Below are 26247 nucleotides of genomic sequence, written 5' to 3'. Positions count from 1 at the left end.
ATTTGACTCCTAGCTTGGGAACTTTCATAGGCTGCAGTTGTGGCCCTATGAAGTAAGGAGATAAGTAAGTAAATAAATAATAAATAAGAAAAAAACAAGTCTTTTACTGTCATTGTGTTACTATGGTTGACCCTTTCATTGTATTTCATGCAATAAAATCTTCATTGTCTCAAATTAACTTAATACCATAAAATACAAGTTACCAAATTAACACAGTGAAATATAAAAGATGACTATTCACATTTTCTTCTCTTATTTTCCTTAGTGAGAAGCTGGATGGAAAAACTGAAAGACAAGGTAAGAAATATTTTCTTCCTTTGGATTTGTCTTAGGTGGCATGGCTTTATCAAATGAAAAATCATGAAAGTAATGGAGCTTTATTTCATTATTCTGATTCTGGTACTCTATGCAAAGATACAAAGCCACGTCTGAGTACTCAGTAAGAAAGAACACAAAGGATGCCTGATTTTTTGAAGTACCATTCATTCTATGGGATGTAATTTCTGGTACTAAAAACTGAGTAACACCCTTGACACAGGCAAGGTAGAGTTCCTTTTAGGGAATTTCAGGAGTGTAATCCCATTCTGGTGGGCATTTTTTGTCCCAGTGCAAGGATCTTTTAAACCTGATCTTCCTATATGAGGAAGAAATACTGTGGCTTTTGGAAGGCATTGATTTTTCTGATCCAAGGATAGACTTGATTGACGAATAAAAGTTTGTGGTAGAAATGGCATCCTTAAACCATAGTGGGAGGTGGGATTAAAAGCACCAGAACACTTGAGTGTTCTCCTTAGACCCACTTTTATAGAGACTATTATTGTCACTATCTACTGAATGATAATGAGCTGACCTGTCTGGAATGGCCAGTTATTGAAAAATATTTTTCTCTCTTGCATGAATTCCACCATCTACATCTGTGATTGACAAGATTAACTTCCAGGTTCATATTTTTCATTTTCTTTTAATTTCAACACTCTCTAAGGTTTCATTTTTGGTACCTTGTAATTTCAAACTGGAATTACTCATAAAAATGTTGATGGAATTCTGAACTTCTTGCTGTAGCCTGTGTCAGATCCCATTACTGTAACCCAGCTCAGATTTCACTGGGGGTTTAGTTAAATGGAAATCTTTTCAACTGCCAGATAGGAAGTACTTCCATTTTACTTGTCTCAGGATATATATCTGTTGACGGTATTTCCTATCTTTTTTTTTATTATTATTTGAGGTCAATCCCCCCAGTCCCCATATTTGAATGAGTAGTATTGTTTTTTTGCTACAGTTTAATGTTACAGGATAAAAGGAAACATTCAATTGCAATTGAAATGGTAGAGTTATATTAATTCTACTTCCTATTATTTTTCTGCTTCTCGGTAAAATTTAGCACATATAGTTTTTGAGAATGAGAATGTACATCTATATTAAAAGTGATGTTAAAAGGTTTGAAGCCTGTTGACATCAGTAGAGGCCATTTTGATATCTATAATGGCTTCAGTTGTCTAAGGAAGGTATAATCAGATGCATGAGCAAGATTTGGGGTAAAAGAAGCTCAAAAGTTCAGAACTGAATGTTTTTTCATTGTGAGTGCTTCTTATTTTTCAGGGGAAAATATAATGTGATGAAAAGCAAACAGATTTGGTAGTTTAATCTAGGAATCCATATGTCATTGTTTCTATAGAAAATATCCTTCTGAGTTACAAAAATAGAGAAGAAAAAGACTTAAAATAAATTTTGGCATGTAGCCTGTTTTGATGTTGGATGTTGCAAATTTTTTTTTAATTTTTAATTTTTTTTGGTCTTTTTGTCTTTTTAGGGCCACACCCATGGCATATGGAGGTTCCCAGGCTAGGGGTCTAATCAGAGCTACAGCTGCCAGCCTACCCCATAGCCACAGCAACGCCAGATCTGAGCCATGTCTGCGAGCTACACCACAGCTCACGGCGATGCTGGATCCCCAGCCCACTGAGCAAGGCCAGGGATCAAACCCACAACCTCATTGTTCCTAGTTGGATTAATTTCTGCTGCGCCATGAAGGGGACTCCGGATGTTGAAAATTTTTTAACCTGTCTATATGTCTGTAGCTTCGCCACTCCATTTAGAAATCTGTATAGCTTTAGAGAAAGGGTGTATTTTTTTCTTCCTGTGGACCCTTCCTTCCTAACTTGTCTCAAAAGCCTGGCACCCTCTCTCTGCTCTGTTTCATCAAGAGAAATAATTTATGTGTGATCTTAGTTTTCTGGATTATTTTGAAGTTTTTCTAGCCCTCTCGTCACTTTATTCTGTAGTATTTTTTCAGTTACATCTTAGTTTTAAAAAATTGGAAGAAAATTAGTTGAGACTCCCACTGGATTGACTTGTTTTTGCCTTGCCTTCATTTTTTTTTTTTTCCAGGTCTTTTTAGGACTGAACCCATGGCATATGGAAGTTCCCAGGCTAGGGGTTGAATCAGAGCTCTACCTGCTGGCCTGCGCCATAGCTACAGCAATGCAGGATCTGAGCTGCCTCTGTGGCCTACGCCACAGCTCATGGCAACATCTGATCCTTAACCCATTGAGTGAGGTCAGGGATTGAACCTGTGTCCTCACAGATACTCAATGGGTTCGTTTACACTGTGCCGCAACGGGAACTCCTTACTTTTTTTTTTTAATTTGACCATTTTTCAAACTGAAGTAGTTAATTTACAAAGTGTTAGTTTCAGGTATATAGCAAAGTGATTCAGTTATACTATAATATATTTTTCCCAGATTATTTTCCATTATAGGTTATTACAAGATATTGACCATAGTTCCCTGTGCTGTATGGTAGGTTTTTGTTGTTTATCTTATGTATAATAGTTTGTATCTGCTAATCCCAAACTCCAAATTTATCTCATCTCCACCACCCTGCTATACCCTTTGATAACCATCAGTTTGTTTTCTATGTCTGTGAATCTATTTCTGTTTTGTAAATAAATTCATTTGTATCATTTTTTTAGATGCCACATATAAATGATATCATATGATATTTGTCTCTGACTTAATATGCTAATCTCTAGGTCCTGATTCTTAGCCCACTGAGCGAGGCCAGGGATCAAACCTGCATCCTTATGGATACAGGTCGGATTTGTTTCTGCTGAGCCACAGCAGGAACTCCCTCTCCCTCTTTCTCTTCATCTGTCTTTCTAGCTAACTGGCTATCACCATAAAAGAGATTTTTTAGTTATTATCTTCAGAAACTATTTGAGAGTGAAACTATTGCCGCTTTGATGAAAGTCACGGAATCCCTTAGAGATGAAAACTAAGCTACATATTTAACTGGCTCTATAGTCAACCCAGGATATCTTCTCCCTTTAGCTTCATTTAATTGTTTCTGATACTGGTTTCCCTGTTAGTTAGCTGGACTCTAGAAAGTGTGGTAGGTGTTCTAAAAAGTTCTGAATTATTCCATTCACTGTGTTTGTTTAGTCTTTCTGAATTAGGATTAAGATCAGCCATGAATGCAGAAACCCCCAATGACAGTGGCTTAACCTAGAGAGAAGTCCGTTTGTCTCTCACTTATGAGTTTGCAGGTAGCAATCAAGGGTTATTGTGGAGCAGCACTGTGAAAGGTCAGGCTCCTTCTCTTTGATGCTCCATCATTTGTGACCTTTATTCTCAAGGTTGTCTTGTGGTCCTGGATGGCAGTTCGGTCCATATTCTAGCCAGAAGGAAGAGGAAGAGGGGAGGCTAAGACAGCCTTCCCCTCTTAAGAGGGAAGATAAAAGCACTCTGCCATTCTTGAAGGAGGTGGTAAAGACTCTGCTCCCCTCCTGAAAAGCATGCTCTGGAAGTAGCATGTGTTACTTAGGTATCATCTCCTTAGTGAGGTTTATCACACGGTCACATCCAGCTGGAGGAAGTAATCATTATCCTGTACCCAGCCCAGATGGGAGGTTCTCTTGCTCTAGAGGAAGGGGCGAATATTTTTGAGCAACAGTCCCTATACTCATTCCATAATTAATCTTCCTGGTTAAACGTCCAAGTTAGTGATGCTTGTCTGGCAAACCCTTACCTGGCTACCTATTGATGTATTTTTTTTTCCTATTGATGTATTTTGTTTCTTGAAATTGATGATGCATCAAAATTTTGGTTGTGTAATAAAGACCAGCCCTACTGTTCTATCACCAGGATCATTCTGTTTCTTCTGGCTTTAGGAAATAATCCAGAAAGTGGATGATCCAGCCTGTATTTCATAACAGTGATTCTCCTGTGTAGTCTGGACTAGTAGCACTGGCATCATCTGGGAGCTTGTTAGAGATGCAAAATCTCAGTTCCCATCATGGATCTACTGGAGCAGAAACTCTGGGAAAGGGGTCCAACAACTTGTGGGTTTTTTTTGTTGTTGTTGTTGTTGTTGGTTTGTTTGTTTTTTTAACAAGTCTTGCAGGCGATTTTGGTGCATGCTCAAGTCTGAGAACCATTGTTGAAGAGACATCATAAGGGCATTGTCTTAATTCAGCAGACTTTAGGTGGTACAGCAAAACATTTGATTTTCTTATTTTTTTGAAGACCAGTTTCTTTGAACAAATGCATTATCCTGAGAAGAAGGAGATACCTTTCTCATAAATACAAACCAAAACAAACAAACTAAAACCAAACACAAAAACAATTCCATCTAGTACATTTTACCTTGCAATCCATTTTTTATTTTCAAACTCTTTATTTGGAAAGAATTTCAAACTTAAAAAAAGATGCATGAATAAAATAGTGCAAAGAATCCCCCTCTACCTTTCCTTCAGCTGCACTCCTTCTTCTCATGTTGCCCCATTTGTTTTATCATTTGCCAACAATCTCCCTGCCTCTGCTCTTTTTTTCTGGGCCGTTTGAGGGCAAGTTGCATACATCCTGACTCTTTTACACACAATGCTTCAGTGCATATTTCCTACGAATAGGAATACTCTGTTATCAAACCACACTGCAATTATCAGCTTGAGTACACTTAACATCGATGTTATACATTTATCTGTTCTGGCATCCATATTTCATTTTTTTAAACACACCCAAAATGTCCTTTATAAAAGCATTTTTCTCCTCCAATATAGGTTCTAGTCTAGGATCTTATAACACATTTAGTTGTCAAGATTCCTTAGTTTTCTTTTTTTCTTTTTTTTTAGGGCCACACCCATGGCATATGGAAGTTCTCAGGCTAGAGGTCAAATCGGAGCTACAGCTACTGACCTACACCACAGCCATAGCAATGCCAGATCTGAGCCTCGTCTGTGACTTACACCACAGCTTATGGCAATGCCGGATCCCCACACCACTGAGTGAGGCCAGGGATCAAACTTGCATCATCATGGATGCTAGTTGGATTTGTTTCCACTGTACCACAACAGGAACTCCTCCTTAGTTTTCTTTAATGTGGAACTTTTTTATAGCCATCTTTTGTCTTTCATGGCAGTGACAGTTTTAAAGAGTATAGTGTTTTTTAAAAATAGAACATTCCTCGGTTTAAGTTTATTGGATATTTCCTTATGGTTAGATTCAAATTATACATTCTTGAATGTGCACAGATGTGGTTGTAGCCTTTTCAGGATGTTACATGGGGAGGGTTGTGTACATCCAGTAATTCTGAACAGGGAAAGGTTCTAGGCAGAATTTATAACTTAAAAAAATATGCATACATGTCTTATTTGCTCTCATCTGCAGGAAGCCAGTCCTGGACAATTCTTAAAAAAAGAACTTATTTCCAGTTAGTCAGTTTCCAAAGAGGAATGGTTAAATTATATCTGAAGAGGGTAGGTTGCTTTGTTCCCATCTTGTAATTTACCTGTAATTTCTAAGCACTGACAGATGCCACACAAATACAGACACACAAACACACATATGCAGACACAGACCTACACACACACAAGAGGGGATGAAAAAAAAAGAGGAGAGAGCAGGATTAACTGAATTTTTGTGAAGTCTACATGATATAAAGCTCTAGAAACCAGAAGTCTTGATGTGCAAATAAAAAACAGGGGAAGAGTGGCACATTATATAATATTCATGTTTTTGATGTGGGATTTGAGTTATGTAGTGTGAGGAGACCATGCAGAGATTAAGTTGAGCTCCCCAAAGTTCAAATATCATCATTTGAAGGTACAGCTCTGTAAAATCGAATCTCCTGTGCTTAAAGTTGACCGTATATCATCATATACATATATTTTCGTGTGCCGATAATGGTGATGTAAAAAAAATTTCATAGTTCTGTGGAAAGCACCCAAACTTTACTGTTGTCTAGTGTTTTCCCACATGGAAAATTACAGATTTTTATAGATGTGAAAGAACTTAGAAAAAGTTTGGGTTTCTCCAAAGCATATTAATTTGTTGAAAAATGACTGGGCTTTGTTTCTTGGGGATAAACAGTACTCTGAGTAAGAGTGCTATTGTTCTCAAATTAATGGAAAAATTTCCATATTCTTCTCTAACTGAAGACTCTGGAAAACAGAACCAGGGAATGTGCTGGCTTTGTACAAGAAGTGGGTGCCACAGTTTTGTAAAGTCTCATCTGGTCCTTTGATTTCCTTCTAGAAATGTTGGGACAGCATCACAGCCTGCTTACTTCAGCACTTTTTAGAAAACTTTTATTTTTTGTCCTTCTCTGTTTTGGGCTCCTCCTGAAAGGTACTGGAAATTGTTGGTGCTATATGAATACATTTTGAAATAGTCAAATAACTGAACAAATTTATGGTTCTCCCCTAAAATAATGCCTTTCTAAGGTACCTATTGTAGTATTTTTAAAATACTGTATTTTATGGGTTTTGTCTGGGTAGGCTTCCAGAAGGGGCCATTGTGGAAGGTAAAGCAGTGTCATGTTCCTCCATGAAAGGGCTCTAGTTGCTCATAGACATCTGTCCCTTAGGTGCCTTGTTGGCCAAGATACAGGGAGCATTCTTAGTGTGATGGCCTTACCTTGAACTTGGCTTGTTCCAGAGCTCCTTACTCAAGATCGGTAGTGTGTGGAGATCATGCTGTTCTTTTAGGACAGAGGTATCCATGGTGATGCCTTGGGGATGGTGGAGACCCACATGGGTTTGAAACCTCCCGGCTCTTCTGGAAGATACCAGTGCTGGCGGCAGTGACCTTTGTGCCCTTCTCTGTCACTTTCTTTCTTTGACACCTGCACGCTCAGAATTCTCTCCCAGCCCTCACCTGTGGTCTCATCTACTGGGCGGTTTTTTTTCTTTTATAGAAATGAATCCATGCACATTATGTAGAGCCCTCTTTTTGTCCCTGTCTCTCCTGCCTGTGCTCCATCCATCCCCTGACATCCGTCCCCTTTCCTTCGCAGCTCCTTCTCTTCCCTGTTGTGTCCAGAAGCTCTCCCTTTTTACCCACATGCCAAAACATTCCTCTTTCCTTTGTCACTGTGAGGCGGCTAAGATTGTGTGAGAAGGACCACCAGTGTCAAGAACTGCCTTTTGCCCTCCAGGAAACACACTCTTCCAGAGGGCACTTCAGCCCCCTTGGAACTTGACTCAGGCTGGTATTTCCAGTGTATAGCATTTTAATAGTCCAGGCATCCTCAGAGGTTTTCTTCATACAGCTTTAATACAAATTATATTTCTGTCACCAAAACCCGATGTTGACAGATGTGCGGAAGCAAGTGGCTAGAGGTGCCGCTCATCTGGCTGATGTATTTCAGTACCTCTGCTCAATATTTGAAATAGCCCCAAAGAGTTCATACCTCTCTCTCTGTTGCCTTCTCCCTAAAAAGTAACTTTATTCCAGGTGCTATTTTATAACAAAGCAGGCAGGAGAATTCCAAGTGTCTAAACACCTGCTGCTATCCAGCAGAACTGAGAAACCCAGGGCAGCATCTGGTCAGCATCCTAACGCATGTTTCCTTTCTTGTGCAGGCTGGCTATATGTCTGGGATGCTGGTGCCAGTAGGGGTAGGGATAGCTGGAGCCTTGTTCATCTTGGGAGCGCTCTACAGCATTAAGGTTATGAATCGCCGCAGGAGAAATGGCTTCAAACGGCATAAAAGAAAGGTAGGGAATCAACAACAGCAGAAGCTAATCAGTTTCAGAACAGTCTTGGCTTTTCTCATTTGCTTAATAAAACACGCGGGGCTTAATGATGCAGGAATGGTACTGACGTGCCCAGTGGTTCGGATTAGCTGCTGCAGCTGCTTCCTTGGCTGCGTTGTTTTTTTTTCCCCCACATGTCCCTCAGCTTTTCTCTGCGGCAGAAGGAGTTTAACGCTTTTCTATTTTCTTTTCCCAGCAGAGAGAATTCAACAGCATGCAAGATCGAGTAATGCTCTTAGCCGACAGCTCTGAAGATGAATTTTGAATTGGACTGGAGTTTAATTGGGAGATTCAACGATGTCATTATTTTATTTCTTATTTGGGGGCAAAAAAAAAAAAAAAGAACAACATTCTGCCACATTAGGGCTGTCAGGCCATCGGTCTCGTTATCTGCTAGATAGTAGATTTTTCTTGGACTGAGAAGAGAAGGCATGCTGTATATGAACTGTAGTAGGCAGTGTTTGTTTTTATCCTGTAGCGAGTTTTCCACAGCCCTGGGCTACAACTCATAAATATGCAGCATATGTGTTGTTCGGTAGGAGTTGCTATAGGTTAGGTAGAGTAAATATTTTGTATTTTTCCACAGTGTCTTTTCCTTGGTTTGGATTACCTGCATTAAGTATAATGACTGTTGTTGCCAAGGCACACTTGACTCTGAACAAGAAATCTTAACAAAGAAGAACTTGTGATGACTGCTCTACCTACTTGAATCCCTAGGCTTTGGGCTATGGTACATACTACATTTGCATCCAAACTAGCAGCAACTCAGAATGAAATCTTTTTCAGCAAGGAAGATCTCTTAGTGCATTAGGCGTCTATAGAGATTTGTATGTACCTTGCATTATGTACTTGAGTCTCCTGGTTTTATTATTTTTCCCCTTCCCTTTTGTTCTCATTCTTGGCGAAGAATAATGCATTAAATTGACTCTTGGTCTTAATGTAAGCTTGCTTTCTTAAGTAGTGTAATTGAGTCCAACAGACCTATCCATAGATGCTTACATGTTTTCCACTAAGAGATGTCCTTTTTGTGGATCATCTGACTTGGTCAAGAAGAAATGAGGAAGAAGTCAAGAGGAAAAGGAGGGTAGGTAAGCTTCCAGAGCATTTATCTCTGCCATTTGGCTCTGTACTTGTGTGGCCACAATTATTCAGAACATTGCTTTTCTACGTCTGTGGTCTTAGCCATGGAATAATTGGGCACCCAATGGTCCTTGTTTGACTTTATTATAAAAACAGACATTTGGTGGTAGGAGTAGGCTCAGGAGCCAGAGTCCTGATACATAATGGAGCTTATTAGAAAAAAAAAAACAGCTCCCTCAGGGCATCTCATTCTGGGGGGATGCTGGACTGTGTTAGATCATTTCTCGTTCTCCTTAGAATGTAGTTCTTCACCCTATCTTTGAATCAGGGTATTTGAGACTTTCAGGAGGTTGAGTATTTAGGTAAACACTTGGCTCATTTGCATGGAAGAAGAAAGGTTGTTAATGACACAGTCCATGGTGCTTTACACTGTGGAGAACTTGTTCTCATTTATTGGAGCCTGGTCTTCTCTTTTCCACACAGCTTTTCCTCATAGCCACTGTGTGAGGTAGGACACACATTTTTATTCTCCTATTTGGCTGAAGAGAGAACTTAAGCAGAGAAGTGAAGTGATTGTCCAGAGTCACACCCAGAAGAATCAGGACTAGAAACCACCCGGAGTCAAAACCACACACCCCTATCCTCAGCTCAGTCCCTTTTCCATATTCTCTGGGGGAATCTATGACATTTCAGAATCTTTCTTTAAAACTAGGCTTCTAATAAAATAGCTTCTTGGCCAAGGAACATGTCATACAAATGTCTGTTTTTATTAAATGAATGATGCCTTACTAATTTCTCTCTTATACACACACAAATTCTTTTCCTCTCCTAGCCCAATTATTGCTTATACAGTCACTTAAATTTAAGTATCACCTTCAGGGAACAAATAGAGAAAACTCTCCTTTTAATATTTATTTATTTATTTATTTATTTATCTTTTTAAGGCTGTACCCATGGCATATGGATATTTCCAGGCTAGGAGTCGAATCAGAGCTGCAGTCACTGGCCTACACCACAGCCACAGCAATGTCAGATTCTTAACCCACAGAGAGAGGCCAGGGATCACATCTATGTCCTCATGGATGCTAGTCAGATTCGTTTCCACTGAGCCATGACAGGAACTCTGAGAAACCTATCTTGAATCCTCTCTTGAAGGATAGCTGGTTTACAATAATGTTTCTTTCTTTCTTGGCTGTGCCCATGGTGTGTGGAAGCTCCTGGGCCAGGGATCAAACCCGTGCCACAGCAGCTACCCAAGCTACAGCAGTGACAATGTTGGATCCTTACCCGCTGAGCCACAGAAGAACTACCAAGAATGTTTTTGTCAAATCATTTTCATTGTTTTTGCCAAGAGATGTAAGCAAATGGGTGAGATTGATCAAGAGAAATGAAAAGCTCTGTGTAGTCAAATAGACGTTAGCAATTGACAAATAAGCTCAGAACCCAGTTTTAAAAATAGAACTCAGAACCTCATTGACTCTCCAGGAATTTGTAATTTCAGGAGTAGATATATCCTAGTACTGCATAGAGTACCTTTGCCCTTTCTAAGAGCAGCCCCTTGCAGTGAGTGTTCCTAAGGTTAGGAGGCAGTAAGCATAATGTAGCATCACTGTCTTTGTGTTCTTGAGAAGCGGTTTGCAGAGAACACACAATAGGCCACCTCGTGCAGCATCATGTGGGTGATACTAATGGCCACCAATGCCTCAGGCTACTCATAGTCTGTAGTTTGAACTAGGCCATGGCTAATAGGTTTAACCTTCAAACTATAGTATAATAACATCAGAGGACAGACACACATTTTCAGCTGTCCAAAGGGCTCTGGAGGTGACATGCATATACGTTTTGGCCTAAGCAGAAATGTCTCTGCAGTCCTTTGTGGGACAGGTGACTGTTTAAAGGAGAAGAGATTACTTAGATCCTAGCAGATTTCAGTACAAAGCCATTTAAACCCCTGGGTTCAGTGGAAGCTTCCGTGGATGACTCAACTGCTGTATTTACTTTGGCCATTTTCCTTCCTGCCAGTGGTTGTGGTACATTGATTTTCAGTGGTTGGTTTAGATTATTCAGAGGAATGGAAAAGGTTGTTATGTTCTGAACAAAACCTGGATTGGGGTGCCACCATCATGGAGGAACCGGCCAATGTTATGCCCTAGTTCAGATGGAAAGCAGTCGATCAGGCATTGATGGCTTTACCTAAAAATAGTGATTTGTATGCTTATACTTGCATATAAAAAATAAAAATTCAGGAGTTCCATGGTGAACTAGTGGTTAAAGATCCGGCGTTGTCACTTCTGTGGTGCAGGTTTGATCCCCGGCCCAGGAACTTCCACAGTCTATGGGCATGGCCCTTGAGCCCCCCGAAAAGTTATCTCTATTCTAACAACTAAAACCTTTAACAGCCAAACAAACAAAGCTATCTAGAAGTGGGGGTGGGGCTGAGAGTTGCAGCCTCAATTGCTAACACCCTACCCTCTGAACTGACTTGACCCGCTCAGAACTACAGGTGTCCCATTGCAGGTACCAGGGACTGTGTTTTATTCTCAAAGGGAGAGGCAATGTTTCCCAGACTCTCTGGCTCCTAAGAATTACCTGGGACACTTGTTAAACTTACAAATTCCAAGGCCCCTTCTCAGACCCACTGAATCAGAATCTGCAGGGGAGGAGCTTGGGATTCGCCTGTCGAGAAAGTTAGAGGACACAACTGGGAGAGCCTCTCTGCAGAGAACAGCTGCTTTATAAAGACACGAAGGAGGAGTTCCCGCCATGGCTCAGTGGGTTAAGAACCCAACTAGTATCCATGAGAACTGAGTTGGATCCCTGGCCTCGCTCAGTGGGTTGAGGATCTGGCGTTGCCATGAGCTGAGGTGTAGGTTGCAGATGCAGCTCGGCTTGGATCCCGCGTGGCTGCGTCTGTGGTGTAGGCTGGCAGATCTAGCTCTGATTAGACCCCTACCCTGGGAGCTTCCATACGCCTCGGGTGTGGCCCTAAAAAGGAAAAAACAAAGCAAAACGAGGGAGAACAGGCCCATGTGGGAGAGACCCTCTCCCTCCTCAGCTGTCCAATCAACTATACCTCCCAGAGTGGAGAAAAGGAATGAAGAAAGTGTGGAAGCTTCTAGAGAAAGAGTGGAAGGCTGGGATGGAGAGAGAAGGGGTCCTCCTGGGCCCTGGGTGTTTTCCTCTAATCAGAAGATCGTACCTTTCTTTTAAACCTCTTTAGTTTTTCCTCTCCTGTAAATTGCTTCTTTCAGTAGCTGCTGGCTTAATTTATATGCAATATTGGGAGTTAATTAGTATCCCAGGGAAACAGCTTCCCTTGGCAATGCCTTAGCCTTAGCTTCAGCTTGTAAACTGCCTCAGATGCAGTCTTCCAGAAACAGTTTCTTAAAGCACATGTATCTCTTACACAGGTCAAAAATGTGGGGAATATTTTTTTTTTTTAAGGGCCGTACCTGCAGCACATGGATGTTCCCAGGCAAAGAGTCAAAATTAGAGTTGTAGCTGCCGGGCCTACGCCACAGCCACAGCAACACAGGATATGAGCCATCTCTGAAAACTACACCACAGCTCATGGCAATGCTGGATCTCCAACCCACTGAGTGAGGCCAAGGATCGAACTTGCATCCTCATGGATATTAGTTGGATTCATTTCTGCTGTGCCAGAATGGGAACTCCATGTGGGGAACAATTTTAAAGAACAGTTTTAGAATATAGTTAAAGTATTAAAGCATGGTCAATCAAAGCCGGTTCTTTATTTCATCATCGTTGTCATTATTATTATATATGTATTTTTGGCCATGCCTGCAGCATGTGGAAGTTTCTGGGCCAGGGATAGAAATCCACGCCACAGCAGAGACAATGCCAGATCCTTTAACTACTAATTCACCAGGGAACTCCCATAATTATTTTTTAAAAGGCGAGGACTTAAAATGTCCTGGAGTTATTCCTGGTGTTTCTCTCCACACATTTCCAGGTATCTTCTTTTATGTGCAAGTCCAAACAAAACCCCTGAGTGGGAATTACATCCACAGCTTAGTGGAAAAGCACCAAATCATTCACAAAGATTGTGATTTCTGTGCATATTCAATATTCAATATTCAATAAATAATCAATATTTCTATCAGATGCCAAAAAGCAGTTTGGGGGAACGAGGTATATTATTTGGTACAAAGTGTTCACTGCATGGCCTTTTGGCAAGACAGGCTTTGTTTTGACTGCAGGGAGCTCTGAAAAGGCAAGATTACAAAGATTACAACTGAAGTTAAAAAAAAAAAACAACCAAAAAACAAAACAACTCTGCTAAAAAGGTGTGGAGGTATGGTTACCAAGAAAGAACTGTGGGTAGAAGGTGGAAGAAAAAATCATAATGCAGAGCAGATATAAAAACAGCATAAAACATTAGAATGTGCCAGAGGAGGCTCAAGTTCCGAATATACCAATATTTGGAAAAATGATAAAGACAAGTGAGGAGAGGAATGCAAATGAGGTAGACCATTAGCAGGGGAAGGGGCCATACATCTACACCCATCTAATGTCTCCATCTCTCTATCAAAGACAATTACCATGTGCTAGGTAGAGCGGGCATGAGTGGGAGGGAATTGAAGTCCATGATTAAAGAGATGAAAGAAGCTGGGCTACTTTAAATAAGCTCAAGCCCAGTTACATAACTTTCTTAACTGTGCAGAGTTCAAATGACTGAATATAAATTTCTAGGAATAGGAAATAATGTGAAAACAAAATAAGAGTGTCGGCTTACTAAATGCCACTCATTTGTACATTTGGCACCTCCCATAGGATACATACCTCCTTTGGGGAGGAAGCCATTAGACTGAGAAACTGGGGATGGGCTGAGGAGGGACGTCCAGTTATTTGCTCTGATAATTATCAAGTTTGGCAGTCAAAAGAGCTGGAAGCATAATTCTGTGGCTTAAGTTTTACGTGCAGAAAGAATAATCAGCCCTTATTTTATCAGCCAGTGTTCCTGCACACATGCATTGGGATTATCCTTTTTGGGGTATCTAACTCCCTATTTATTAGCTCAAGTTTCTATTATGTGTTTATAGGATAAGATAAGAAGGAAAGAAGGGAGGAACGAAGGAAGAAAGAAGAAATGAAGGAAGAAGGAAATTTCCCTCAGTTGACAGCAGCGAAAGAACAAAGAAGCAGATCACACATTCCCTTGTTCTAGTTTGCTTAAAAACACTTATGGGGGAAAAAACCCAACACATGTACACACACACACACACACACACAGTTCCCTGGTGGCCTGGCAATTAAGGACTTGGTGTTGTCACTGCAGTGGCTCAGGTTCAATCCCGGGCCTGAGAACTTCTGTATGCTGCAGGCACTGTTAAAAAACAAAAACAAAAAACCATGAAATATTGGGGTAAAAATATCTCAAGTAGTCCACTTAGTAAAGCAAAGATCTCAATTTCCCTCCTCAAAAAGCAGCAGGAGCAATAAACAAATGATAACTATTCATAATTTGTAATGTCATGTAGCAATTCTCATCCTAAGATTGGAGTCTCCAGATCCAAAATTTAAGACTGATTTTGCTGAGAGGTTAACCTTTCAGGGGATGAAGATGGAAGAGCTGAGAAAGAGTGGAAACCAAAGAATTAACAGCAGGGGACGAAATCCTCTTAATTTTCTTCTCAAGGTTCACAGGTAAGGAAACAGAGCGAGCAGAATAGAAGACAAATGGAGAGCTCATTGGATAATTTTATTGCCGTTGTGGTGGAGAGGTCGTTTACTCTGGTCTTTAAAATCTGAACCTGGTATCAAGTCAGGAAACTGTTAGTCAATTGTCCTGTGCATCTCAATATTTTCTTCCTAATTCACAGTGAAATAAAGAAAGGGACCAAATCACATTTTGAGATGTTCTCCCAATTTTATGCCTCATAGCACAGCCACAGAGTCTGACTGTGTATTTTCAGACTTTTTCATGACCAGGCAGACCAAATGATACATGGAGGAAAGTAGAAGCACAGTCTTACAAAACAGGAAGGTATTTGGATACCAGATGGTTCAAGCCTTTTCTCTTCCAAAAGGGAATCTTGATACAAAACCTTCAATGATCAGTTTCCCCTTATTTCTTTGCGCGGAAGATAAAGGAAAAGAGAAAAAAAAAATCTGCAGTGATTTGCAATTGAACTGATCAAATCCCACAGATGTGTGTCAAGAGCACTGTGATGCAATTGCTTCTTACGGAAGGACTCTCTCTGTCTCTCTCTCTGTCTCTCTCTCTCTCTCTATATATATATATATATACATATGGATAGATATATAGATATATCGTCTTTTCTAGGGCCACACCCACGGCATATGGAGGTTCCCAGGCTAGGGGGCTAATCAGAGCTGTAGCTGCTGGCCTAGGCCACAGCCACAGCAACGCCAGATCTGAGCCGTGTCTTCTACCTACACCACAGCTCACGGCAATGCTGGATCCTTAATCCACTGAGTAAGGCCAGGGATCAAACCCACAACCTCATGGTTCCTAGTCAGATTTGTTAACCACTGCGCCATGATGGTAACTCCATGAGTCAGTATATATCGAATGTCTTATTTTATTTTATTTTTTTGGCTGCACTTGCAGCATACAGAAGTTGCTGGGCCAGGGGTTGAACCCAGGCCACAGCAGAAACCTGAGCCACATCATTGACAACACCAAATCCTTAACTGCTAGGCCACCAGGGAACTCTTTGAATGTCTTTTTTGAGTGCCTGGCAGTATGTTAAGAGCTGGGGGAACAAGGAATGTAAGATGCAGTCCATGACCAGAAAGAGCTCAGGAACTAGTGAGGGAAAAAGTAAATGGCCATTTCATCCCAGGGACACAATGGGATCCAGAAAAGTAGCAGCTAACCCAACTAAGAATGGAAATGCTTCTCTGTAACCAGTAGTATCAAACCCGAGGCCAGAGAGTTGAGTAAGGCTTCATCAGGTAAAGGCAAGAATGAGATGAATTCTCTAGCCAGGGGAACCAAGTGTGCAAAATCCAGCAGTAAGTGATCATGAAGAATGCAGTGGCGAGAGATGATGTAAGCATGTCTGGAGCGCTGGGGACAAAAGGAGTGAGGGTTGGGATTGGTGTTGTGGGAACATACACTGTAAAATATGAGGTTGAGTCTGTGGGTCTGCCAGGTCATGCCAAGGAGTTAGGACTTTGAGGGCATTTAGACAGTCATGGAAGGGATTATGCTGAGAAGTGACATGATCCAGGCTGAATTCCTGGGGAGACTGGAGGAGCAATGTCAAAGTAGAGTCAAGGGCTGGTGCATCACCACAGGTGAGAGACGCCCGAGGCCTGGACCGAGGCTGCGGGAGTGAATGTGGAGGGGGAGGATGGGTTCTGGAGATCTTGGGGGTGGGGACACAGTAGGACCTGGGGGTTGGTTAGAAATCAGGATGAGGGAAAAGATGATGGTTGAAACTGACCGGGGTCCTGGCACTTCTGAGGCCTGGCAGATATCATGGACTCCAGAGTCTCACTCTGCAGAGAGACTGCCCCTGTGTTATCCCAGCAGATCTGGCCTGAGAAAAATATCCTACAAGTAGGCCAAAAAAAAAAAAAAAAAAAAGTATAGACAGATTTTGGTTTTCTACAAAATGTGGTAAGGATGTGACCATTCTCTGTAACTTTTCATAGTGGGTTCCAAAGAAAGAACTTAACACTTAATAAAATTTAAACTGGGAAAACCCTCCAAGTACCTTTAGCTGATTATGTTTCTTTGGTTGAGCCTCAGGCATGAGTTACTGTCTGGGATCTGATTGACTCCCTTGCTTTGTAAAGACTAATGTGAGAATTTCTTATTCTGTGACATGAGACCCAAAACTCAGGACCTTGTTTTTCTCTTTTGTGTTTTAAGGAAATGAAACCATTTATTATCCTTAATAACAAATTTTATACATTTATGGAACTGCTTTCTACTTTTTTTTCTAGTCTAATTGAGCAATGGTTGACATACAGCTCTGGATAAGTTTAAGGTATACAGTATAGTGACTTGACATACATATACTACAAAATGATCACCATAAATTTAGTTAAGACCCATCTCCTTATATGGTTACAGAATTTTGTTTTTCCTTGTGATAACTTTTAAGATCTACTCTCTTAGCAACTTTTGCATATACCATACAGCAGTGTTAACTACAGTTATATTGTATAATATACCCCCTAGTCCTTATTTATTTTTATTTTTTAAAACGTTTTAATGATTTTTATTTTTTCCATTATAGCTGGTTTACAGTCAATTTTTTACTGTACAGCAAGGTGACCCAGTCACACATACATTTTTTTTAAATTTTATTTTCCCACTGTACAGCAAGGGGATCAAGTTATCCTTACATGTATACATTACAATTACATTTTTCCCCCACCCTTTGTTCTGTTGCAACATGAGTATCTAGACAAAGTTCTCAATGCTACTCAGCAGGATCTCCTTGTAAATCTATTCTAAGTTGTGTCTGATAAGCCCAAGCTCCTGATCCCTCCCACTCCCTCCCCCTCCCATCAGGCAGCCACAAGTCTCTTCTCCAAGTCCATGATTTTCTTTTCTGAGGAGATGTTCATTTGTGCTGGATATTAGATTCCAGTTATAAGTGATATCATATGGTATTTGTCTTTGTCTTTCTGGCTCATTTCACTCAGGATGAGATTCTCTAGTTCCATCCATGTTGCTGCAAATGGCATTATGTCATTCTTTTTTATGGCTGAGTAGTATTCCATTGTGTATATATACCACATCTCCCGAATCCAATCATCTGTGGATGGACATTAGGGTTGTTTCCATGTCCTGGCTATTGTGAATAGTGCTGCAATGAACATGCGGGTGCATGTGTCTCTTTTAAGTAGAGTTTTGTCCGGATAGATGCCCAAGAGTGGGATTGCGGGGTCATATGGAAGTTCTATGGATAGATTTCTAAGGTATCTCCAGACTGTTCTCCATAGTGACTGTACCAGTTTACATTCCCACCAACAGTGCAGGAGGGTTCCCTTTTCTCCACAGCCCCTCCAGCACTTGTTATTTGTGGATTTATGAATGATGGCCATTCTGACTGGTGTGAGGTGGTATCTCATGGTAGTTTTGATTTGCATTTCTCTCATAATCAACGATGTTGAGCATTTTTTCATGTGTTTGTTGGCCATCTGTATATCATCCTTGTAGAAATGTCTATTCAGGTCTTTTGCCCATTTTTTCCATTGATTGATTGGCTTTTTTGCTGTTGGGTTGTATAAGTTGTTTATATATTCTAGAGATTAAGCCCTTGTCGGTTGCATCGTTTGAAACTATTTTCTCCCATTCTGTAAGTTGTCTTTTTGTTTTCTTTTTGGTTTCCTTTGCTGTGCAAAAGCTTTTCAGTTTGAAGAGGTCCCATGGGTTTATTTTTGCTCTAATTTCTATTGCTTTGGGAGACTGACCTGAGAAAATATTCATGATGTTGATGTCAGAGAGTGTTTTGCCTATGTTTTCTTCTAGGAGTTTGATGGTGTCCTGTCGTATATTTAAGTCTTTCAGCCATTTGGAGTTTATTTTTGTGCATGGTGTGAGGGTGTGTTCTAGTTTCATTGCTTTGCATGCAGCTGTCCAGGTTCCCAGCAATGCTTGCTGAATAGACTTTCTTTTTCCCATTTTATGTTCTTGCCTCCCTTGTCAAACATTAATTGACCATAGGTGTCAGACACATACATGTTATACATTCCTTTTTCTCACATTATCATGCTCCATCATAAGTGACTAGACATAGTTCCCAGTGCTACACAGCAGAATCTCATTGCTTCTCCATTCCAAAGGCAATAGTTTGCGTCTATTAACCCCAAATTCCCAGTCCATCCCACTCCCTCCCCCTTGGCAACCACAAGTCTGTTTTCCAAGTCCATGATTTTCTTTTCTGTGGAAAGGTTCATCTGTGCTGTATATTAGATTCCAGGTATGTGATATCATATAGTATTTGTCTTTCTCTTTCTGACTTATTTCACTTAGTATGAGAGTCTCTAGCTCCATCCATGTTGCTACAAGTGGCATTATTGTATTCTTTTTATGGCTGAGTAGTATTCCATTGTGTATATGTACCACATCTTCTTAATCCATTCATCTGTCAATGGACATTTAGGTTGTTTCCATGTCTTGGCTATTGTTAATAGTGATGCAGTGAACATACAGGTGCATGTGTCTTTTTCAAGGAAAATTTTGTCCAGACATATGCCCAAGAGTGGGATTGCTGGGTCATCTTATTTATTTTATAAGTGGAGTTTGTATCTTTTGACCACTTTTATCCAATGCCCCCATCGCCTGCTCCCCTACGATCTTGTGTTTCTTGAAAGCAAATCCAAGAAGCTTCTCTCTAGGCTGGATCATAGGAGGATGATGTTGGGATTTGGATGTGCAGCCTGGGGAATTTCATGAAGAATACAGGATCCATATTCCATGCTGAGTATTTCTGTGGCCTTTTGACAGTTGTCATTGATGATTATCAAGTAGTTTATCTTCTTTAGCCCATGAAAAATAAAGCCAGTTCTTCACGGTTGCCATATCAACACAAGGCTGGATTCTGGAGGGCTCAAGGCAACAATGTACAACTGAGAAAACACAGAAAAGCAAAAGAAGAAAGTAATTATCATTCCAGTCTCACCCCCAGAGATAACCATTGTTAACATTTTTGTCTATATTTGTCTAATCTTTTTTCTGTGTGGTTATATGTTATATATACATACTTTTATTTTTATTCAACATCAGGATTATAATTTCCATGCTATCTTGTTGCCTCCCTATAGCTCCAATTTCTCATGGTTCTTTTAAAAGGAATAAAGAGAAAGAAAAGAGCTGTGAAAGTCCTGAAGTTGTATTTGAGGGAAGATATGGTTTTTTTTTTCTCGTTAAGATTTGTTTGGGGGAGTTCACATTGTGACTCAGCAGGTTTCAAATCTGATGAGGACACAGGTTTGATCCCTGACCTCTCTCAGTGGTTGCTGTGAGCTGTGGTGTATGTTGGATCTCGAGTTGCTGTGGTTGTGTTGTAGACCAGTAGCTGTAGCTCCAATTCAAACCCTAGCCTGGGAACTTCCATATACCTCAGGTGCAATGCTAAAATGCAAAAGAACACAAAAACAAATAAATAAAAAAAAACTGCAAAAGATTTCTTTGGTATTTAATTGTCCATGACTGCCCAGTTACCTCAAGACACTTCCACATGATGTAAATGAAAACATAGCTGAGGGAGTTCCCGTCGTGGCTCGGTGGTTAACGAATCCGACTAGGAACCATGGGGCTGCGGGTTCAATCCCTGGCCTTGCTCAGTGGGTTAGGGTTCCAGCGTTGCCATGAGCTGTGGTGTAGGCTGCAGATGCAACTCGGATCCCCGTGTTGCTGTGGCTCTGGCGTAGGCCAGTGGCTACAGCTCCAATTCGACCCCTAGCCTGGGAACCTCCATATGCCGCAGAAGTGGCCCAAGAAAAGACCAAAAAAAAAAAAGGAAAGAAAACATAGTTGAAAGAAGAAAACTCTATGAACAAATGCTGGTGGGCAAATGCTTTTCTCTCTTTGACTTTGTCACCAAAGCAGAATTATAAACTTTTATTATTAGACAGTAAGATCAAATAATCATGAGCATTGAAAATATGTAGTATTTTGAGAAATATTGTGAAAAATACACCTACTGTGGTGATCCAAATTGATTAATTAAAGGCTCATTCAGGTCAAGTCTTGAATTTTTTTTTTTTGTCTTTTTAGGGCCACTCCCATGGCATGTGGAGGTTCCCAGGCTAGGGGTTGAATTGGAGCTGTAGCTGCCGGCCTGCACCTCAGCCCACAGCAAACACTGGATCCTTAATCCACTGAGCAAGGCCAGGGATTAAACCCCATGTTCTCATGGATCCTAGTCAGGTTCATTAACCACTGACCCATGACGGAAACTCCAAGTCTTTTGAGTTTAATGAGTATTTTTGTGTCAATTATTATTATAGTGCATGCATATTTTCTATATTTGATTGCAGTTGGCCAAAGTTAAATGAGCAAAGTTTCCTTGTTTCATCCATTGTTTTCTTCTCTCTGTCGTTAGAAAGAGGAATCCCAGCTTTTCACAGCCCTCCTTCTTGTCTTCTCCACTAGACCCTCTTCATGCAACCTCTCTTCATTCCTTTTAACTCTAAAGGGTCTGCAAATGAAAGTGGGTATAAGCTGATACAACAGGATTTGTCTCACTAAATAATGATATTGTTTTAGTTCTATGTATTTTAAGAAAAAATTTAAACATCTTTTTTTTTTTTTTTTTTTTCCTCTTCTATGGCCAAACCTGTGGCACATGGAACTTCCCAAGCTAGGGGTTGAATTGGAGCTGCTGGCCTATGCAACTAGGGATCCAAGAAGTGTCTGTGACCTACACCATAGCTTATAGCAATGTGGGATCCTTCACCCACCGAGCAAGGCCAGGGATTGAACCCGCATCCTCATGGATACTTGTCGGGTTTGTTACTGCTGAGCCTAAATATCTTTAAAAACAGTTAATGCAAACCAGAGGTCGATTTGACTAAGACCTTTATAAACATCTTCATGTAGCCCATCTTCTTCCAAATTTCTTGCACAGAGTAGGACATGAAATTAAATAAAGCACATGATGAAGGCCTATGAATTTTATTCTAAAGAGACTTTCTTTGGAGTTCCCTGGTGGCTCAGTGGGTTAAGGATCTGGCATTGTTACTGCTGTGGCTGTGGTCACTGCTGTGGTTCAGGTTCAACCCCTGACCCCGGGAATTTTGCATGCCATGCATGGGCCAAAAAAATAAATAAAGATACTTTCTTTTGGTGTGAAAGTAAATTCTTTTTCATAAAGTGTTATTAGATTAAAATAAGATGGAATGAGCCTTTGGCAAACTGATTAAATCTTCACTTGGAAGACCATGATTTTCAGGACATTTCTGTTCAGATGTGAGGCCAGGAGTCAGTCAAATGCAGTTGGGAAAATTTTTTGCAAATAAATGAATTAGGGTCTTATTTATTTTCTGTTATAAACAATGAGAGTTTTTTTTCTTTAAAGTTCACTATGGGGAATTATTGATTAGGGTATTTTTATGCTATGTAAATAAAATATGAATTTAAAAAAACTTTGTAAAATTCACATTTATTTTTATTTAGTGAAAAATCATGAATGTTTTTTAAGAATTTTTTTTTTTTTTTTAGGGCTTTACCAGAGGCACATGTAAGTTCCTAGGCTAGGGGTTGAATCGGAGCTATAGCCACTGGCCTACACCACAACCACAATGCAACAATGATGCATCCGAGCTATACTGCAGCTCAGGGCAAAGCCGTATCTTTAACCCAATGGATGAGGCTAGGGATTGAACCTGAGTCCTCATAGAGACTAGTTGGGTTACTTACCGCTGAGCCAAGTGCTGTGTTCAATGCTTTACAAGAATAAACTCAATTTATACCAAAGCCCAATTAGGTAGGCATGCTTGGTCATCAGCAGCAATCTCAACTGTCATAAATAAATATCCTTGATAACAGAAAAAACAAGATCTCACATAAATGAGTTGTTGATTGTTTTTCCATGCTCTAGAAACTACACCACACTAGTTTTAACTATGCTTTACTTCAGTTTTTAAAACGTTTATTGTTTGTTGTATCAGCCCACAGTAAACCTTGACTCCAAAGCAGCATCTTCATCATTTTGGGCTGCTGTAATAAAATACCACAGACTCAGTGGCTTAAATAACAATATTTATTTCTCACAGTTCAGAGGCTGAGAATTCCCAGAGAGGATGTCAGTGTGGTTGGGTTCTGGTGAGGACGTTCTTTCTGGCTCGCAGATGTTCACCTTCTTGCTATGTCTGCTCCTGGTGGAGAGAGGGCGCTCTAGATTCTCTTCCACCTATAAGAGCACCAATCCCATAAGGGAGCTCCACTCCCTTGACCTAATCTAAACCTAATTACCTCCTGAAGTTTCCATCTTCTAATATCATCACTGTAGGGGTAAAGCCTTCAAGATATGAATGGGTGGGGTGGAGACACAAACATTTAGTCCATAACACAGCAGATAATCCATTGCCCAAGTGCTCCAAGGTAAGAAGCCTAGAGATGAGACTACTGCACAATGCATTGCATGCAGCAGTTGTTGAGTGAACACCTATGGCCATGTCAACACTCTGTATGCAACAGATCATCCAACTATTCAGATTTAAGTTTGTCACTAGGCTCTGTCATTTATCAGAGAAGTAGTTTGCACTTACTTGGCAGTAAATTCAAATTTATCACAGTGATATAAAATTATTTTAAAATTTATACAGCTTTGGTTCTGAAGTAAAAACACAGAATATTGGTGATACGATATTTATGTAATGGCATGAGAGAGCTTGTCCTATTGTAACAGCCACACTTTAAAAGTTGAGATGCTGTATATTCACATACTGTTGGTTTCTAGATCCGCAAGTCTTCCACATACAGTTCGTGGTAGCTGGCATTGCTTAATGGGAGTTTTTCTATCCCAAAGGAGAATTATTGTCTTGACTGTTCTTGTGCAATGCAGTGCTTTGTTAAATTGCATATGTTAAAATAAAATCAACATGGCATGGGATCTATTTCTTGGTTAAAGACTTAGCAGAAGGTGGTTTCTTTGGTTCCATTCTTCATTCACCTAGATGAAGACAAAGTACATTCTATCCATAAACATTTCTGCAGGGGGCAGTTGAAAAATAGGAAAAACAACAGCGAAGAAGAAAAACAACCATTCTAGTGAAATTGTTTCTCTGGGTTTCTGAATGTGTGTGTGTGTGAGAGAGAGAGAGGGAGGGAGGAAGGACTAAGTGAGCACATACTTAATGTCTAAACGGGGACATATATGAGACTAAAAAGGGACACTGTTAATAATTATGATGGGATAATAGGCATAAACTAGAAAAGTCATGGGCAAACTGGGCCTAAGGGCATCCTGGAGAGAGTGTTTCAATCCACTCCAAATACTTGCTCTTAATCCACCCACTGCAGCAGCATCAGTTCTGCAGGCACAATCCACCAGCACCTCATTTCCCACACACACCACCCACCTTTAGTTTCTGCCCAAGTTTGCTCTGCCATCATGGCATGGGGTCTCGCTTGGCACTCGCACATGTACTGCCTGGAAATGCAGGAGGGCTAACCTGGTGAGTCTTAGCCGAAGGGGATGGAAGTCAAAGAATAAATGCTCCCAACATTTACTGTCCATGTGGCTGGTTCTCAGGTTCATTTCATGAGACTCCTCAGAACGTTCCTTAGGAGGGAGCACTGGTTGTTCATTGTAGCTCACCTTGAAAACTCATCCTCCCTTTGGCTTTCTTCCTTCCCTGTTTCATTAAACCTGTGTGCAGTACTTTGTCTCAGGCTCTGCTTTTGGGGAACCCAGGCTGCAATAGTTGGGACTGGAATTTTGGAGTGGGTTCACTGGTCAGAGGTAGCCAGGAGCCCATTCTTTGTGGTAGGTGGAGTGATCAATGATTAAGATCCATGGTGGATTGGGATGGGGTCAGGCAGAGGCAGTGTGTCGTGTTGTATGATAGCTCTGATCCTTAGACAGTAGGGGAGCTGTGCTAATTTTAAAAATTGAAGTGTCTGGGATTTTAGACTGCTTTGGAAGTTTTGGAAGAAGAAAATGACAGGCTCAATGCAGGGAATGTTGTCAAAGACTGAGAGATGCCTCCATGGCTGCATTTCGGGAGTCTTTTCTTATCTGTGTATTGTGCTAAAATTCAGATACTCAAAGCAAACTCATTCTCCAAGCAAACAACCTAGACCCACCAAGATGCTGGTCAAGCGGGAGAGGAATCTGAATAGGTGATGGAAGAAGAAGATGAAGTAGTCTTTTATGGTCCTCCTGTATAACACCCTAAAAACTCTTGCTCATGCCTCTACTGTGGTCACTGGTTACATGCAGGCTTCAAGCAACTTTGTGCATCTGCAGCCAGACAGAGACCAGCCTTGTGCTGTGACCCTCATTTATCTTGTTCTAGAGAGTCCTTTCATTGCACCATGTGTGGGGCCATCCTTAGCCAGTGGGAATGGGGATTGATGGAAAATGTTTTTCTTTTCCTTTTCCAGGCAGACAGTTTTAAGGTGAAAAGTATAAGACTTCTCAGAAATCTGGTGAGAGTGGGAGCAAGTCACTCATAATGGTAGCCAACCTGATGGTGCATCCTGGCTAATCCTTTCTCTCCTGACTCTTCACTCTTACATCCATACTTCTGTTCCCTGGGATCACATTTCCTTTCTTAAAAATTTTTAAAAAAATTTATTTATTTATTTAATGGCTTCGCCCATGGTGTATGGAAGTTCCCTGGACTGGGGATCAAACCCTTGCCTCCGCAGCAACCTGAGCCACTGCAGTTGGATTCTTAACACATTGTGCCACGGTGGGAACCCCTTAAATATTTTATTAAAGTATAATTAGGAATTGATCATATTTTCAAACTGACTACTTCATTGAAGGCTTTGTCTTAGTTTTTGTTTTGGGGAGAACCCAGCCTAAGACAGAGAGAGAGAGGAAGAGAGAAAGGGATGGAGAGAGGGAGAGAGGATGAGTTGTGGATACAAAGCAAGGGAAGAAACCGCGATCTGGTATTAAAATGCAGGAGTATTTCAGGACATCAGAGCCCAATATAGTGCTATGATGTCTCTAATAATGAAGATGACACATTTAGGCCACCTGCTTCCTTGTTAGAAACTTTGTTACCAGAGGATATAGCGATTTTAGCGCTGGAAGGATCCTTGGATCTCATTTTTAGCCTACCTCCTTTATCTTAAAGAAAAAGAACTTTAGGCTATGGATATATTCAGTACATCTGATGAAGGGGATTTTTACGGTATGTCAAGCCATCCAGTACTAACCAAAATAATGATGAATAGTCCCCAGTATGTAAAATTACATACTTAATAGTCTTTCAGGCAAAGGCACAGGAAAAATAGGGTCAGGATAACATTTGTTGAAGTCTATATTCAAAAAGCAGAGGATGGGGACGTTTCAGAGAGAGAAACAAAGCTTTTCAATAGAGATTTCTCTTGGACTTGTGAACTTTTAGTCTGTGAAATAAGGGAACTAAGGCATTCTGCATGCCAAACGCTTGATACATTCAGCCATGTGAGATGGACATTATTTCTGTTTTATAGAGCAGGA

The 26247-nt window shown here is 40.6% G+C and overlaps 1 protein-coding gene and 1 long non-coding RNA gene across 3 annotated transcripts in view; one reads left to right on the top strand and one right to left on the bottom strand.

Annotated features, from left to right (window-relative positions):
- The window catches only part of ARMH4 (armadillo like helical domain containing 4), a 272008-nt gene that overhangs the window by 131643 nt on the left and 114118 nt on the right, over nucleotides 1-26247 (top strand). The window contains 3 exon segments of one of the 2 annotated variants that reach the window (NM_001244542.2): nucleotides 266-297; nucleotides 7859-7993; nucleotides 8229-8970. The exons of the other annotated variant lie outside the window; for it this stretch is intronic. Of the exon segments in view, the coding sequence (NP_001231471.2) occupies nucleotides 266-297; nucleotides 7859-7993; nucleotides 8229-8297 (236 nt within the window). The 3' untranslated portion in view covers nucleotides 8298-8970. 2 annotated transcript variants of the gene reach the window in all.
- On the bottom strand, nucleotides 8348-13412 carry LOC146406944 (uncharacterized). Its single transcript, XR_014819703.1, has 2 exons — nucleotides 12709-13412; nucleotides 8348-11916 (listed from the first exon to the last, which is right to left on the bottom strand). It is a non-coding gene; the product is annotated as an uncharacterized LOC146406944 (long non-coding RNA).

Source organism: Sus scrofa, chromosome 1 (assembly GCF_054392235.1).
Source record: "Sus scrofa isolate SSC_HxYL_T2T_F1_AM1 chromosome 1, Sscrofa_HxYL_maternal_Yorkshire_Landrace_v2.0, whole genome shotgun sequence".
NCBI classification, from domain to species: Eukaryota; Metazoa; Chordata; class Mammalia; order Artiodactyla; family Suidae; genus Sus; species Sus scrofa.
Note: the sequence above shows the minus strand (reverse complement) of the source record. Positions and strands in the feature narration are given on the sequence as shown.